The sequence below is a fragment of the Electrona antarctica genome (assembly GCF_951216825.1).
Source record: "Electrona antarctica genome assembly, contig: scaffold_364, whole genome shotgun sequence".
Lineage (NCBI taxonomy): Eukaryota > Metazoa > Chordata > Actinopteri > Myctophiformes > Myctophidae > Electrona > Electrona antarctica.
In genome coordinates, this window is record NW_027638486.1 from 74,387 (window position 1) to 92,500 (window position 18,114).

An 18,114-nucleotide genomic window follows, 5' to 3' on the forward strand; every position below is an offset into this window, starting at 1 on the left:
GGTCGGTGGTGTCACTTGCATAGACCGGATGTGAGCTCTGAGCAGCAAATAGACACCAGAGCTGCTGTGACGTTGAGGAATGCCCGGCTGTGATTGGTTCAGACGGAGGGCCCGGCCCACCACCGCCCCGGTGGTGCCTGGCTGTGATTGGTGCAGACGGAGGGGGCGGTGCCTATCCGTCAGGAAGTAGGAGCAACAGTCACGTTATTCCAGTTAAAGAACAAAGTGTTTTTAAACAACATCTGCATCTGTGGATTCACCTGATCTATAAATCTATACATCTATCATTCAATAGATCGATCCTGTGTGAGATCAACATGTCTGCGAGGAATCCTGGAATCAACCTGGGTAACATTTTACTGTTTTTACATTTAGTGTTTACATGTTTTAGAAGTTGCCCTACTTAACCATCCTCGACGACCTCACAGGAGTGCAAAGACTCAATTTATGTAATTTAGCATTTTATGTAGACATGTAGACTCATAGTTTAATTATATAGATATTCTAGCCGCAATTTGCAACTCTAGATTTTGTTGCAATACCCTCCATTGACTCCCCACTCATCCAATTTGGTTTGCGATCTGCTTGTCTTACACAACGTTAAACTCACCAACATTGCAGCTGTAGTCCAAGCTTGAATTATCCTCTTTCAATCTGCCGAGCTTGTTTTTCATAAAAATCCACCGTAGACATGTTATGAGCTAAGAAACGACAGAGTACAGCATCTTGCAATGGGTCTGGTCCACAAGATTCGATACACCACCAAGATACCCATGTACCTGTCTAGATACTTCACTAAGATACCCATGTACCTGTCTAAATACTTCACTAAGATACCCATGTACCTGTCTAGATACTTCACTAAGATACCCATGTACCTGTCTAGATACTTCACTAAGATACCCATGTACCTGTCTAGATACTTCACTAAGATACCCATGTACCTGTCTAGATACTTCACTAAGATACCCATGTACCTGTCTAAATACTTCACCAAGATACCCATGTACCTGTCTAAATACTTCACTAAGATACCCATGTACCTGTCTAGATACTTCACTAAGATACCCATGTACCTGTCTAAATACTTCACTAAGATACCCATGTACCTGTCTAGATACTTCACTAAGATACCCATGTACCTGTCTAGATACTTCCTTAATGTTAACGAAGTCCACACCCACAACACCAGAGGGAGTGCAAGGAACCATGTACAACCCAGATTCGGCACAAACAAGGGACTAAATTCATTTCGCTCCTATGCCACCAAAATGTGGAACGCCCTACCAACAGCTCCTAACATTTCTACGGTGTATTTGTAAATTGTAAAATCATCCAAAACTCTTTGATCTGACCGACAGATACAATATATGAAAGATGCACGTTGTTACAATAAGATTATGAAGTCAATGCGTTTACATGTAAACATAGATGTACATGTCAAATGGCATATCTAACAAGCTTGTGATAATTGTCATAATGTCAGTAAAGATTGCCCACCTGCCCCTGGCAGCCAAATAAAACACTAAGGTTTGCCCACCTGCCCCTGGCAGCTAAATAAAACACTAAGGGTTGCCCACCTGCCCCTGGCAGCTAAATTAAACACTAAGGGTTGCCCACCTGCCCCTGGCAGCTAAATTAAACACTAAGGGTTGCCCACCTGTCCCTGGCAGCTAAATAAAACACTAAGGGTTGCCCACCTGTCCCTGGCAGCTAAATAAAACACTAAGGGTTGCCCACCTGCCCCTGGCAGCTAAATAAAACACTAAGGGTTGCCCACCTGCCCCTGGCAGCTAAATAAAACACTAAGGGTTGCCCACCTGCCCCTGGCAGCTAAATAAAACACTAAGGGTTGCCCACCTGCCCCTGGCAGCTAAATAAAACACTAAGGGTTGCCCACCTGCCCCTCCATGTCTGTCTCAGACATTCAAGTTTGAGTCCTCTCTCTCTCTGTACGTCTATGCTTCTCTCTCAGACAGTGAACTCTCTCTCTGTGTGTCTATGTCTCTCTACCAGACAGTGAACTCTCTCTCTCTCTCTGTGTGTCTATGTCTCTCTACCAGACAGTGAACTCTCTCTCTCTCTCTGTGTGTCTATGTCTCTCTACCAGACCTGCAGTGGGTCTCCAGGGTCAGAGTGAACTCTCAGGCCGTGTTGAAAAGAGCTCAACAGATTGAAGGACGGAAAGTCAACAAGAAACAGTGGCAGGTAAATGAGTAACTACGCCCCCTGGTGGACTGTATGAGTAACTACGCCCCCTGCTGGACTGTTTGTCTGCTGTGATGCAATGTTTGATTTGATGAGAATATTTAACCGTGTCGGAGCAGGACCGTTTAGAACTGAGGACGATTATACTAAATGTCTTCTATATCATGACAGTATTCTGAAAACCCTACGTTTCTATATCGGTGGTTCTAACACTATTTCATGTCAAGGACCCCCAAAAATTATATGTAATTGGCCGCCGACCCCCATCTGAAAATATGTAGTTGCAGGGACCGCCCCAGAAGCAAAGATTTGAGTTAAAAACGTTCGCTCTGAAGGTATACATATTCAAAGATCTGCGCCACATTGTCACGATCTTTCAAAAATAGCAGATCAAGTGCCGCGCTACGAGCTTGTAGATCTGCTATTTTTCAATAGCTAAAGCATAACATAATGCTTAAAACACCAAAAGGGGTTCCCGTCCAGAATCGGTTAAGGTCTGTCAGTCACCGTTTCACATTGAAGTCGACCATTAATTATTGTGTTTTTTATGTATGTTAATATTTTGATATGAATCTAGTATTTAATGTGGTGTAGGTTTCTGTCACTCATTACAGACTATGGTCCACCATTCATAGTCACACCAATAGTTGTGATCAATGATTCTTTATAGTGTGTACCAAAATCTCCTGGAGGGGGCGTCAACATATGTGTCACGTGGTAGCGGCCGCAATACTTGTTGGCTTGTCTGGTTTGTTTACATTAAACGACCATCCGGTGTGCTTGTATACGTTATTTTTTTAAACTGACCTCACAATGGTGCAGACTTGCTCAGTAAATAAGTGCCACAGCAGGTCACGTCGAGGAAATGAGCCAGAAAACGGAATTAGATGTTCAGCTTTCCAGCATGGAGACAGCATCAAGGAACCCAGATTGACGAGTTTACAAAAAGACGTAGAATGGCTTGGATCTTGGCTGTACGGCGCACGGGCGCAGAGACATAACGTTCAACAAAGTATCTAAGCACAGCCGTGTTTGTTCACAACATTTTCCTTGTCCTTGTAATGTATTTGGGCCCGACGTTCTTTCTATCCATCCTGGTGTTGGTTCACTATGTTGTCGCCAAGAACGAGCTCAATATTTACAAAAACATACCACCGTCACTCTATTCTGAGTGATGTGGGCTAGAATTGAATGCCCACGAGAGGGCCGTCCCTAGCTTTTCAGACGCCGCCCTCCTCTTGGTGACGTACACGTTTTCACACGCTATAGTGATGGAGATTAATCTGCAAACACATCAACACAACACGGTATCGGCCGATTGTAGTTGTTTTTAGATTAATCGGCATCGGCTCGATTAATCATTCAGACCGATTAATGAATCGGTCCGATTAATCTGTCTGTCTTTACAGATAAACAAGCCCAAAGTAACAGCTTGAACAGATAAACAAGCCCAAAGTAACAGCTTGAACAGATCTACAAGCCCAAAGTAACAGCTTGAACAGATCTACAAGCCCAAAGTAACAGCTTGAACAGATCTACAAGCCCAAAGTAACAGCTTGAACAGATCTACAAGCCCAAAGTAACAGCATGAACAGATCTACAAGCATGAACAGATCTACAAGCTCACAATATTAAATATAAAAGGTATTAAAGTTCAATCTGACTTGCCTAAGCCTTTAGTTATGTTACATATATTTTTCAGAATTGACAAAATAATTATAATTTTTCAATACAGAATGACGACATCGGTAATATCGGCCATAACAGCGATTCAGTATATCGGATATCGATATCGGCCAAAATGTCTCATCGGCACATCGCTAACTTTATTATTATTATTATTATTGTTTTTCTTGAACATCGGTTACAGTTTGTATTTCTGTTTGGTCTCCAGGCTTCGTGATCACAAACTGTACATCAGAGCAGATATTACAGATATTGTGATTTTAAAATAGTGGATCTACAAGCTCACTTGTAGATCCGCTGTTGCTGCTATCATTGATTTCAACATTTGACGATTATGCAAAAATAATTGTGATTAGTGCAATGATTGTGACAGGCCTAATTTCCATATTCATGACAACATCAATCAAGAATGTGACACGCATCAATCATAGGCCAACATTCAGTGGAATTAGCAGATCTATAATGTGAGCTTGTAGATCTGCTTATTTGAACAGATCTATAATGTGAGCTTGTAGATCTGCTTATAGTGTCACATCTCACATTGGCAGTGTTGGGCATAACGGCGTTTAAACAAACGGCGTTACCTAACGTCGTTATTTTTTTCAGTAACTGGTAATCTAAATAATTACAATTTCCACCGTTACTGACAATGAAATGTGCTCCGTTACTATGTCGGAGTCGTGTGTGTGTGTGTGTGTGTGTGTGTGTGTGTGTGTGTGTGTGTGTGTGTGTGTGTGTGTGTGTGTGTGTGTGTGTGTGTGTGTGTGTGTGTGTGTGTGTGTGTGTGTGTGTGTGTGTGTGTGTGTGTGTGTGTGTGTGTGTGTGTGTGTGTGTGTGTGTGTGTGTGTGCGCGCTGCTCCTCCTCCTGCTGCAAACATGACACGGTTAGAAAAAAATACCAAGGATACGACAGTGATGTCTCTTACTTTTTGCTGTTACGCAACCAGGAAGTAACACGGACTCGACGCTGTTTAAGCTGTGACATGACCTCACGTATGAATCCTTGGTATTGGTATCTTCATGGGTATTTTTTTACACACAAACCCAGCGCGGCGCACACACACAAGCAAACTAACTTTAACAACAACCAGTAGAGAAGAGATGGCGAGTCACGACGAACAATCAGACAAGATGGCTTTCACAAATTGGCGGTACAAGGCCAACGGCTAACGGCCGATGTAATCTTCCGAAAACCGGCTGAAATCCGAGCGTGCACGGTCGATCACGCACGCGCGTGATCGCGCATGCATCGCTGCGTAAAATGCGATATTTTGGGCTTGATTAGAGCTTAATTTGACTTAGTTATGAAAAATACGATGATAGCTTAGCATTCCGGACATCTGATAGTGCTGCACAGTAGCAAAGATACTACCGGATATTTTGATCGCAAACCGGAAGTGGTCATCGCTCACTCGCTCTATTTGGTCAGAATCGGCATAATGGTGACGTTACCGCCACATTACCGGACTGATTGTCCCAATACTATAGTCTTGCCCCGTCAAAATGAGATATAGTGTGTATATCGTGGATTTTTCTTTTGGCATTAAAATTATGAATTAAAAATATGAATATATGTCACAGAAAAGCTGCTATTGGGAGTGGCAGTCAAAAGGATTTTATTAATTTACACTAAAAGCACTGTAGTGTAGTCCAGTGTTTTTCTTTATAGTTGACAAATGTATGTGAACATGTTGCTCTGTAAAGTTTTAAACCAAATTAAGGAAGAATTTTGACTAGCACAACTGTCACTGAATGGAAAATAGGTTACTTACTTTTATTTCAACATATTGAGACTGGAGGTCCAAAAAGTTTGAGAACCACTGGTGTAGGCAATTACACCTGGTTGTCTCCACCAGGCCGAAGGCATGGGGAGAGAGTATGTTTTGCACTCCGTCCGTGTGTGTGTCCTTCCGTCCGTCCGTCCGTCCGTTATCAGCTAATCTCCGGCACCGTTGGCCCGATCCATGCCAAACTGTGCACACACACTCCATGGATGCCAACGACGAACCTCTGCCCCAAATATTCCTCAACGGCCTGTTATAGCGCCACCATGAGGCCGATTTAGGCAAAACACATTTCTGTAGATTACTCGTACACATTTTATCCATACATCACACAATTCGGTATACAATATCTCCATAGTCATGTGATCAACACAGATCTGCACAATTTCCCATCTTCCATCCTGATTGGCTAATATTGGCTTCCAAAGCTCACATGATTTGTCCGTTTCGAACAAAATGCCACAAATCACAAACACAGTGTGCAATTTCCGTGAAATTATACACGCACATTTCCACTAGGCCAAGGACGACATGCCACTCATTCATTTCCAAATCAGCCTCATGGTGGCGCTATAACAGGCCAATTCCTGTTTTTAGCTATAACTTCATCAATCTGTATACAACTTATGTATGCGCACTCCCTAGAGGCCATGGAAAAAACATTGTCCCTGCATCCCTCCACATCTGCCGGTTATAGCGCCACCATGAGGCCGATTTCTGCTAAACACATTGCTTATGTTAGTCGCACAGATTTCATCCAAATCTCACGCAAATCGGTACACATGATCTCTGTAGTCATGTGATCAAGACGAATCTGTTGGATTTCTCAGATTCTACACTGATTGGCTAACATTGCCTTCTAAAGTTTTCAGGAGTGGCCCGTTTCGTTCAAAATGCTGCACATCGTCCTGCTCATCCAGAATTCTATCCTCAGAGATTCGATGAGTGATCTGGCTCTGCATTTCCTCAACAAAATGAAGAAAATTGTTGCAAAAAACAAACAAACAAAAAAGATCTCACACACTCCTATCCTCCTGGTGGAGACCTGTGCCCAGAAGGGCACTTTTTCTAGTTTACTGTTGTTATCTACCAGTTGCTGTGCGTTGAGGTGCAATAAATATTATATTGAAGTGCAAAACATATATTGAAGTTGAAGTTTATTTCTCCCTCATGGCAAAGGTTATTATGTGTAAGTTGTAAGTATCTGTCTATGCTGTTCTACTCTATGCACCTGGCTTGTGAAACCTGCTCCCAAAAACAATCCAAATTCTTTGACATATTACAACTTTTTTACGCAAATAGTTACTTTTCCTAGTAACTAGTTACTTTTACAATTCAGTTACTTTTTTGGAGAAGTAACTAGTAACTATAACTAATTACTTTTTTAAAGTAACGCGCCCAACACTGCACATTGGTTGAAATTCAGTTTCCCTAAAAGGAGAATCTGTGACAGCTGCTGAAAGTTGGGCTACCATTAACAACCCATATAAGGTTTATAATATGCGACCATAACATTAACAACCCATATAAGGTTTATAATATGCGACCATACCATTAACAACCCATATAAGGTTTATAATATGCGACCATACCAATAACAACCCATATAAGGTTTATAATATGCGACCATAACATTAACAACCCATATAAGGTTTATAATATGCGACCATACCAATAACAACCCATATAAGGTTTATAATATGCGACCATAACATTAACAACCCATATAAGGTTTATAATATGGGACCATAACATTAACAACCCATATAAGGTTTATAATATGCGACCATACCATTAACAACCCATATAAGGTTTATAATATGCGACCATACCATTAACAACCCATATAAGGTTTATAATATGTGACCATACCATTAACAACCCATATAAGGTTTATAATATGCGACCATACCATTAACAACCCATATAAGGTTTATAATATGCGACCATACCATTAACAACCCATATAAGGTTTATAATATGCGACCATACCATTAACAACCCATATAAGGTTTATAATATGTGACCATACCATTAACAACCCATATAAGGTTTATAATATGCGACCATAACATTAACAACCCATATAAGGTTTATAATATGCGACCATACCATTAACAACCCATATAAGGTTTATAATATGCGACCATAACATTAACAACCCATATAAGGTTTATAATATGCGACCATACCATTAACAACCCATATAAGGTTTATAATATGCGACCATACCATTAACAACCCATATAAGGTTTATAATATGCGACCATAACATTAACAACCCATATAAGGTTTATAATATGCGACCATAACATTAACAACCCATATAAGGTTTATAATATGCGACCATAACATTAACAACCCATATAAGGTTTATAATATGCGACCATAACATTAACAACCCATATAAGGTTTATAATATGCGACCATAACATTAACAACCCATATAAGGTTTATAATATGCGACCATACCATTAACAACCCATATAAGGTTTATAATATGTGACCATACCATTAACAACCCATATAAGGTTTATAATATGTGACCATACCATTAACAACCCATATAAGGCAACATTTGCAACAATCTGAATCCATTCCAAGCAACTTCTGCACAGAAATCACTACTTGGGCTAAAAACGCTGACAGCCATCCGTCATCACACATATTTAGCTGCAGTGTGTCATGTGTCCACTAGGGGGCATGGCTGTGTGTATTTAGCTGCAGTGTGTCATGTGTCCACTAGGGTGTGTATGTATTTAGCTGCAGTGTGTCATGTGTCCACTAGGGGGTGTGTATTTAGCTGCAGTGTGTCATGTGTCCACTAGGGGGTGTGTATGTATTTAGCTGCAGTGTGTCTTGTGTCCACTAGGGGGTGTGTATTTAGCTGCAGTGTGTCATGTGTCCACTAGGGGGTGTGTATTTAGCTGCAGTGTGTCATGTGTCCACTAGGGGGTGTGTATTTAGCTGCAGTGTGTCATGTGTCCACTAGGGGGTGTGTATTTAGCTGCAGTGTGTCTTGTGTCCACTAGGGGGTGTGTATTTAGCTGCAGTGTGTCATGTGTCCACTAGGGGGCATGGCTGTGTGTATTTAGCTGCAGTGTGTCATGTGTCCACTAGGGTGTGTATGTATTTAGCTGCAGTGTGTCATGTGTCCACTAGGGGGTGTGTATTTAGCTGCAGTGTGTCATGTGTCCACTAGGGGGTGTGTATGTATTTAGCTGCAGTGTGTCTTGTGTCCACTAGGGGGCATGGCTGTGTGTATTTAGCTGCAGTGTGTCTTGTGTCCACTAGGGGGTGTGTATTTAGCTGCAGTGTGTCTTGTGTCCACTAGGGTGTGTATGTATTTAGCTGCAGTGTGTCATGTGTCCACTAGGGGGTGTGTATTTAGCTGCAGTGTGTCATGTGTCCACTAGGGGGTGTGTATTTAGCTGCAGTGTGTCCTGTGTCCACTAGGGGGTGTGTATTTAGCTGCAGTGTGTCATGTGTCCACTAGGGGGTGTGTATATATGTATTTAGCTGCAGTGTGTCATGTGTCCACTAGGGGGTGTGTATTTAGCTGCAGTGTGTCATGTGTCCACTAGGGGGTGTGTATATATGTATTTAGCTGCAGTGTGTCATGTGTCCACTAGGGGGTGTGTATTTAGCTGCAGTGTGTCATGTGTCCACTAGGGGGTGTGTATTTAGCTGCAGTGTGTCTTGTGTCCACTAGGGGGTGTGTATATATGTATTTAGCTGCAGTGTGTCATGTGTCCACTAGGGGGTGTGTATATATGTATTTAGCTGCAGTGTGTCATGTCATGTGTCCACTAGGGGGTGTGTATATATGTATTTAGCTGCAGTGTGTCATGTGTCCACTAGGGGGTGTGTATTTAGCTGCAGTGTGTCATGTGTCCACTAGGGGGTGTGTATATATGTATTTAGCTGCAGTGTGTCATGTGTCCACTAGGGGGTGTGTATTTAGCTGCAGTGTGTCATGTGTCCACTAGGGGGTGTGTATATATGTATTTAGCTGCAGTGTGTCATGTGTCCACTAGGGGGTGTGTATTTAGCTGCAGTGTGTCATGTGTCCACTAGGGGGTGTGTATATATGTATTTAGCTGCAGTGTGTCATGTCTCCACTAGGGGGTGTGTATATATGTATTTAGCTGCAGTGTGTCATGTCTCCACTAGGGGGTGTGTATATATGTATTTAGCTGCAGTGTGTCATGTGTCCACTAGGGGGTGTGTATATGTGTATTTAGCTGCAGTGTGTCATGTGTCCACTAGGGGGTGTGTATATATGTATTTAGCTGCAGTGTGTCATGTGTCCACTAGGGGGTGTGTATATATGTATTTAGCTGCAGTGTGTCATGTCTCCACTAGGCGGCGTGGCTGCTCAGGGCCGTGACCTGCATTGACCTCACCACGCTGGCTGGAGACGACACTCCGTCCAATGTCCACCGGCTGTGTCTGAAAGCCTCACAGCCCATTGGTCCAGAGCTGCTGGACAGCATGGACATGAAGGACAGAGGTAAGGCAGCCAGCCCATTGGTCCATGTCTCAAAGCCTCACAGCCCCATTGGTCCATGTCTCAAAGCCTCACAGCCCATTGGTCCATGTCTCAAAGCCTCACAGCCCATTGGTCCATGTCTCAAAGCCTCACAGGCACAGCCCATTGGTCCAGAGCTGCTCTATAGCCTATGCTCCATCCTGATTGGCTGCGTTCCGTCAATCTGTTTTGTCACTTCTCGACTCAGTCTGGCCAGCCAATCAGGAGGCAGACTGGTATTTCATAAAGTCACCTTTTGATGATGTCATCAGCCAGCGCCACTCTGTCCATGCTTTACTCTGATGTCATCATCCAGCGCCACCAATCTGTCCATGCTTTACTCTGATGTCATCATCCAGCGCCACCAATCTGTCCATGCTTTACTCTGATGTCATCATCCAGCGCCACCAATCTGTCCATGCTTTACTCTGATGTCATCAGCCAGCGCCACTCTGTCCATGCTTTACTCTGATGTCATCATCCAGCGCCACCAATCTGTCCATGCTTTACTCTGATGTCATCATCCAGCGCCACTCTGTCCATGCTTTACTCTGATGAAAAATAAAAATGGCGCCAGTTTGAGACTCGAGAGTTAAACCTACGGTAAAAAGTAAACACTAAAAAATGTGTGGGGCGGTCTTATCATCATGACATCATCTCATTCCGGCCAATCACAATTTGTCTCCACACTTTTCTGTCTTCACTTTTTGTTGAGTGGTGTAAACCACTCCTACAACTGGCTTTTGTGTGCATAAAAAAATTAGCATGGTTGCTATGTTCAAAATAATTTCTGACGTAATTAAATCACACCCGGGTGAACTGGATGACCGTAGCAACCGTGGTCATTTTCTCTGCACAAAAAAAGCCAGTTGTGAAATCACATCCGGGTGTGATTTCATTACGTCAGATCAGAGCTGATCAGGCTACATAATACCTTACCTTATTTCATTACGTTAGACATTACGTCAGACCACAGCTGATCATGCTATATAAAACCTTACACCACTCAGTTCACACGGGTGTGATTTTTATCTCGATATGTACTTTGCTCAGCCAATCAAATCATCAGCTAAAATTCACACAAACACACAAAGCTAGGCATAGAAGCAAAAAACTGCCGGCTGTGTGGGGTGAGTTATTGAATGATAAGGGGACGTCTCAGGACAACAGCAGTAGCTGTGGGGTGAGTTTAGTGAATGATAAGGGGACGTCTCAGGACAACAGCAGTAGCTGTGTGGGGTGAGTTTAGTGAATGATAAGGGGACGTCTCAGGACAACAGCAGTAGCTGTGTGGGGTGAGTTTAGTGAAGGATAAGGGGACGTCTCAGGACAACAGCAGTAGCTGTGTGGGGTGAGTTTAGTGAATGATAAGGGGACGTCTCAGGACAACAGCAGTAGCTGTGGGGTGAGTTTAGTGAATGATAAGGGGACGTCTCAGGACAACAGCAGTAGCTGTGTGTGTGGGGTGAGTTTAGTGAACGATAAGGGGACGTCGCAGGACAACAGCAGTAGCTGTGTGTGTGGGGTGAGTTTAGTGAATGATAAGGGGACGTCTCAGGACAACAGCAGTAGCTGTGTGGGGTGAGTTTAGTGAATGATAAGGGGACGTCTCAGGACAACAGCAGTAGCTGTGTGTGTGGGGTGAGTTTAGTGAACGATAAGGGGACGTCTCAGGACAACAGCAGTAGCTGTGTGGGGTGAGTTTAGTGAATGATAAGGGGACGTCGCAGGACAACAGCAGTAGCTGTGTGGGGTGAGTTTAGTGAAGGATAAGGGGACGTCGCAGGACAACAGCAGTAGCTGTGTGGGGTGAGTTTAGTGAATGATAAGGGGACGTCGCAGGACAACAGCAGTAGCTGTGTGGGGTGAGTTTAGTGAATGATAAGGGGACGTCGCAGGACAACAGCAATAGCTGTGTGGGCTGAGTTTAGTGAATGATAAGGGGACGTCTCAGGACAACAGCAGTAGCTGTGTGTGGTGAGTTTAGTGAATGATAAGGGGACGTCGCAGGACAACAGCAGTAGCTGTGTGTGTGGGGTGAGTTTAGTGAATGATAAGGGGACGTCGCAGGACAACAGCAGTAGCTGTGTGGGGTGAGTTTAGTGAATGATAAGGGGACGTCGCAGGACAACAGCAATAGCTGTGTGGGCTGAGTTTAGTGAATGATAAGGGGACGTCGCAGGACAACAGCAGTAGCTGTGTGTGGTGAGTTTAGTGAATGATAAGGGGACGTCTCAGGACAACAGCAGTAGCTGTGTGGGGTGAGTTTAGTGAATGATAAGGGGACGTCGCAGGACAACAGCAGTAGCTGTGTGTGTGGGGTGAGTTTAGTGAATGATAAGGGGACGTCTCAGGACAACAGCAGTAGCTGTGTGTGGTGAGTTTAGTGAATGATAAGGGGACGTCTCAGGACAAGTAAATGTGTGTGGGGTGAGTTTAGTGAACGATAAGGGGAACGATAAGGGGAACGATAAGGGGACGTCGCAGGACAACAGCAGTAGCTGTGTGTGTGGGGTGAGTTTAGTGAATGATAAGGGGACGTCTCAGGACAACAGCAGTAGCTGTGTGTGTGGGGTGAGTTTAGTGAATGATAAGGGGACGTCTCAGGACAACAGCAGTATAGCTGTGTGTGGGGTGAGTTTAGTGAATGATAAGGGGACGTCTCAGGACAACAGCAGTAGCTGTGTGTGGGGTGAGTTTAGTGAATGATAAGGGGACGTCTCAGGACAACAGCAGTAGCTGTGTGTGGGGTGAGTTTAGTGAATGATAAGGGGACGTCGCAGGACAACGGCAGTAGCTGTGTGGTGAGTTTAGTGAATGATAAGGGGACGTCTCAGGACAACAGCAGTAGCTGTGTGTGGGGTGAGTTTAGTGAACGATAAGGGGACGTCGCAGGACAACAGCAGTAGCTGTGTGTGGTGAGTTTAGTGAACGATAAGGGGACGTCTCAGGACAACAGCAGTAGCTGTGTGGGGTGAGTTTAGTGAACGATAAGGGGACGTCTCAGGACAACAGCAGTAGCTGTGTGTGTGGGGTGAGTTTAGTGAACGATAAGGGGACGTCTCAGGACAACAGCAGTAGCTGTGTGTGTGGGGTGAGTTTAGTGAACGATAAGGGGACGTCGCAGGACAACAGCAGTAGCTGTGTGTGTGGGGTGAGTTTAGTGAACGATAAGGGGACGTCTCAGGACAACAGCAGTAGAACATCATATAAAAGAAAACCAAATGTTGTTTTTATTCATAATGATTTTATGCGAAAAATAATTGCGATCAGGTCATCATCGTTATGCACTAATCATGCTATTGTGTGTGTGTGTGTGTTTGCATGTGTGCGTGCGCGTGTGCGTGCGCGTGTGTTTGTGTGTGTGTGGTGTGTGTGTGTGTGTGTGTGGTGTGTGTGTGTGTGTGTGTGTGTGTGTGTGCGTGCGCAGGCATCACCACTGCAGCAGTGTGTGTGTATCCTTCTCGAGTGGCAGACGCCGTCAGATCACTGAAAGCAGCCAACTCCAGTCTGCCCGTGGCCTCAGGTAATAGATTACACTGTTAGATTACATTTACTGTAACTATAATACACTGTTTAGACTACATTTACTGTACCTCCTCAGGTAATAGATTACACTGTTAGATTACATTTACTGTAACTATAATACACTGTTTAGACTACATTTACTGTGCCTCCTCAGGTAATAGATTACACTGTTTAGACTACATTTACTGTGCCTCCTCAGGTAATAGATTACACTGTTAGGCTACATTTACTGTGCCTCCTCAGGTAATAGATTACACTGTTTAGATTACATTTACTGTGCCTCCTCAGGTAATAGATTACACTGTTTAGACTACATTTACTGTGCCTCCTCAGGTAATAGATTACAATGTTTAGACTACATTTACTGTGCCTCCTCAGGTAATAGATTACACTGTTTAGACTACATTTACTGTACCTCCTCAGGTAATAGATTACACTGTTTAGACTACATTTACTGTGCCTCCTCAGGTAATAGATTACACTGTTTAGACTACATTTACTGTGCCTCCTCAGGTAATAGATTACACTGTTTAGACTACATTTACTGTGCCTCCTCAGGTAATAGATTACACTGTTAGATTACATTTACTGTGCCTCCTCAGGTAATAGATTACACTGTTTAGACTACATTTACTGTGCCTCCTCAGGTAATAGATTACACTGTTTAGACTACATTTACTGAGCCTCCTCAGGTAATAGATTACACTGTTTAGACTACATTTACTGTACCTCCTCAGGTAATAGATTACACTGTTTAGACTACATTTACTGTGCCTCCTCAGGTAATAGATTACACTGTTTAGACTACATTTACTGTGCCTCCTCAGGTAATAGATTACACTGTTTAGACTACATTTACTGTGCCTCCTCAGGTAATAGATTACACTGTTTAGACTACATTTACTGTACCTCCTCAGGTAATAGATTACACTGTTTAGACTACATTTACTGTGCCTCCTCAGGTAATAGATTACACTGTTTAGACTACATTTACTGTACCTCCTCAGGTAATAGATTACACTGTTTAGACTACATTTACTGTGCCTCCTCAGGTAATAGATTACACTGTTTAGACTACATTTACTGTGCCTCCTCAGGTAATAGATTACACTGTTTAGATTACATTTACTGTGCCTCCTCAGGTAATAGATTACACTGTTTAGACTACATTTACTGTGCCTCCTCAGGTAATAGATTACACTGTTAGGCTACATTTACTGTAACTATAATAATAATAGGAGTAGTAATAAAACACATTTAACTCTTTGCGTAGTGGCTACGGGGTTCCCTGCTGGTCAGACTCCACTGAAGAGTCGCATCGAGGAGGTTCGCTCTGCGGTCCAAGACGGAGCGTCTGAGATCGACGTCGTTATCAACAGAACGCTGGCTCTGACTGGACAGTGGGCAGGTAACAACACTGGCTCTGATTGGACAGTGGGCAGGTAACAACACTGGCTCTGATTGGACAGTGGGCAGGTAACAACACTGGCTCTGATTGGACAGTGGGCAGGTAACAACACTGGCTCTGACTGGACAGTGGGCAGGTAACAACACTGGCTCTGATTGGACAGTGGGCAGGTAACAACACTGGCTCTGATTGGACAGTGGGCAGGTAACACCACTGGCTCTGATTGGACAGTGGGCAGGTAACAACACTGGCTCTGATTGGACAGTGGGCAGGTAACAACACTGGCTCTGATTGGACAGTGGGCAGGTAACAACACTGGCTCTGACTGGACAGTGGGCAGGTAACAACACTGGCTCTGATTGGACAGTGGGCAGGTAACAACACTGGCTCTGATTGGACAGTGGGCAGGTAACAACACTGGCTCTGATTGGACAGTGGGCAGGTAACAACACTGGCTCTGATTGGACAGTGGGCAGGTAACAACACTGGCTCTGATTGGACAGTGGGCAGGTAACAACACTGGCTCTGATTGGACAGTGGGCAGGTAACAACACTGGCTCTGATTGGATGATAACTGTTTCTGATTGGATAATACAACAATAACACTGGTTCTGATTGGATAATACAACAATAACACTGGTTCTGATTGGATAATACAACAATAACACTGGTGCTGATTGGATAATACAACAATAACAGCGTTTTGTGGTAACGGGCGGGATTGTCCCGTCCAAATGAACGTATGAATAAATCAATGTGACTTCCTGTCTGGTGTCATGTGACTTCCTGTCCGCAGCCGTGTACGACGAGCTGCGTCAGTTCCGAGAGGCGTGTGGCCACGCCCACATGAAGAGCATCCTGGCCGTCGGCGAGCTCGGAACGTTTACTAATGTCTACAAGGCCAGCCTGGTGGCCATGATGGCTGGTGAGTTATCTGGGATCTATTACCTAGCCTGGTGAGTTATCTGGAATCTATTACCCAGCCTGGTGAGTTATCTGGGATCTATTACCCAGCCTGGTGAGTTATCTGGGATCTATTACCCAGCCTGGTGAGTTATCTGGGATCTATTACCCAGCCTGGTGAGTTATCTGGGATCTATTACCCAGCCTGGTGAGTTATCTGGGATCTATTAACCAGCCTGGTGAGTTATCTGGGATCTATTAACCAGCCTGGTGAGTTATCTGGGATCTATTACCCAGCCTGGTGAGTTATCAGTGATGTAAATAGGTGTTCAATGTAATGAGTCCCAGGATGCAGGGATGGTCCTTTAGAAATGAGTCCCAGGATGCAGGGATGGTCCTTTAGAAATGAGTCCCAGGATGCAGGGATGGTCCTTTAGAAATGAGTCCCAGGATGCAGGGATGGTCTTTTAGAAATGAGTCCCAGGATGCAGGGATGGTCCTTTAGAAATGAGTCCCAGGATGCAGGGATGGTCTTTTAGAAATGAGTCCCAGGATGCAGGGATGGTCTTTTAGAAATGAGTCCCAGGATGCAGGGATGGTCTTTTAGAAATGAGTCCCAGGGACATTTTATGAGTCCCACTTCAACCATGTTAGGAGTCTTATTTTGTCATATTTTTACACATTGCAGCATTTAACTTCCATTTCATTTGATATGGTTATAATGTGGTTATATTATTCATGTAGAAACAGAAGAAGAAATGAATATTATAACTAAAGCTAGCAAAATAAACTAGAATAAAAACAGTACAGTAGTAGTTATTGCGTCCCTTAACTATAAACTGCGTTTTGGGATGCAAAATGCACCCTATTTTAATCTCTGAGTTATCTGGTCAACGTAACTGTCATCTCTGCATTTATTCATCATTTTATTTTACCGACGGCACGGGATGGCGGCCGTTGCGCTGTCGGCGTGCCTCGCGGTATTTACGCTCATGAACCATCATGGCTACTGGAGTTTAGACATGTGGCTGTTGGACTCACTACAGAGAGCTAGTTGACAATTATGTGCTGCTATATTGGTGAGGAGTGGAACGATAATTCAGTCTTATTGATACAGTTATATTGGTGAGGAGTGGAACGATAATTCAGTCTTATTGATACAGTTATATTGGTGAGGAGTGGAACGATAATTCAGTCTTATTGATACAGTTATATTGGTGAGGAGTGGAACGATAATTCAGTCTTATTGATACAGTTATATTGGTGAGGAGTGGAACGATAATTCAGTCTTATTGATACAGTTATATTGGTGAGGAGTGGAACGATAATTCAGTCTTATTGATACAGTTATATTGGTGAGGAGTGGAACGATAATTCAGTCTTATTGATACAGTTATATTGGTGAGGAGTGGAACGATAATTCAGTCTTATTGATACAGTTATATTGGTGAGGAGTGGAACGATAATTCAGTCTTATTGATACAGTTATATTGGTGAGGAGTGGAACGATAATTCAGTCTTATTGATACAGTTATATTGGTGAGGAGTGGAACGATAATTCAGTCTTATTGATACAGTTATATTGGTGAGGAGTGGAACGATAATTCAGTCTTATTGATACAGTTATATTGGTGAGGAGTGGAACGATAATTCAGTCTTATTGATACAGTTATATTGGTGAGGAGTGGAACGATAATTCAGTCTTATTGATACAGTTATATTGGTGAGGAGTGGAACGATAATTCAGTCTTATTGATACAGTTATATTGGTGAGGAGTGGAACGATAATTCAGTCTTATTGATACAGTTATATTGGTGAGGAGTGGAACGATAATTCAGTCTTATTGATAGTTATATTGGTGAGGAGTGGAACGATAATTCAGTCTTATTGATACAGTTATATTGGTGAGGAGTGGAACGATAATTCAGTCTTATTGATACAGTTATATTGGTGAGGAGTGGAACGATAATTCAGTCTTATTGATACAGTTATATTGGTGAGGAGTGGAACGATAATTCAGTCTTATTGATACAGTTATATTGGTGAGGAGTGGAACGATAATTCA

The 18,114-nt window shown here is 43.3% G+C and overlaps 1 protein-coding gene across 1 annotated transcript in view; it reads left to right on the forward strand.

Moving 5' to 3' along the window:
* Positions 1-168: 168 nt before the first annotated feature.
* Positions 169-18,114, forward strand: part of dera (deoxyribose-phosphate aldolase (putative)) — a 26,376-nt gene continuing 8,430 nt past the window's right edge. Inside the window, exons 1-6 of the mRNA XM_079530945.1 lie at positions 169-348; positions 2,111-2,208; positions 10,044-10,191; positions 13,640-13,735; positions 15,011-15,145; positions 15,942-16,070. Coding sequence (XP_079387071.1) covers positions 318-348; positions 2,111-2,208; positions 10,044-10,191; positions 13,640-13,735; positions 15,011-15,145; positions 15,942-16,070 — 637 coding nt within the window. The 5' untranslated portion in view covers positions 169-317. The remainder of the gene's footprint in view (positions 349-2,110; positions 2,209-10,043; positions 10,192-13,639; positions 13,736-15,010; positions 15,146-15,941; positions 16,071-18,114) is intronic.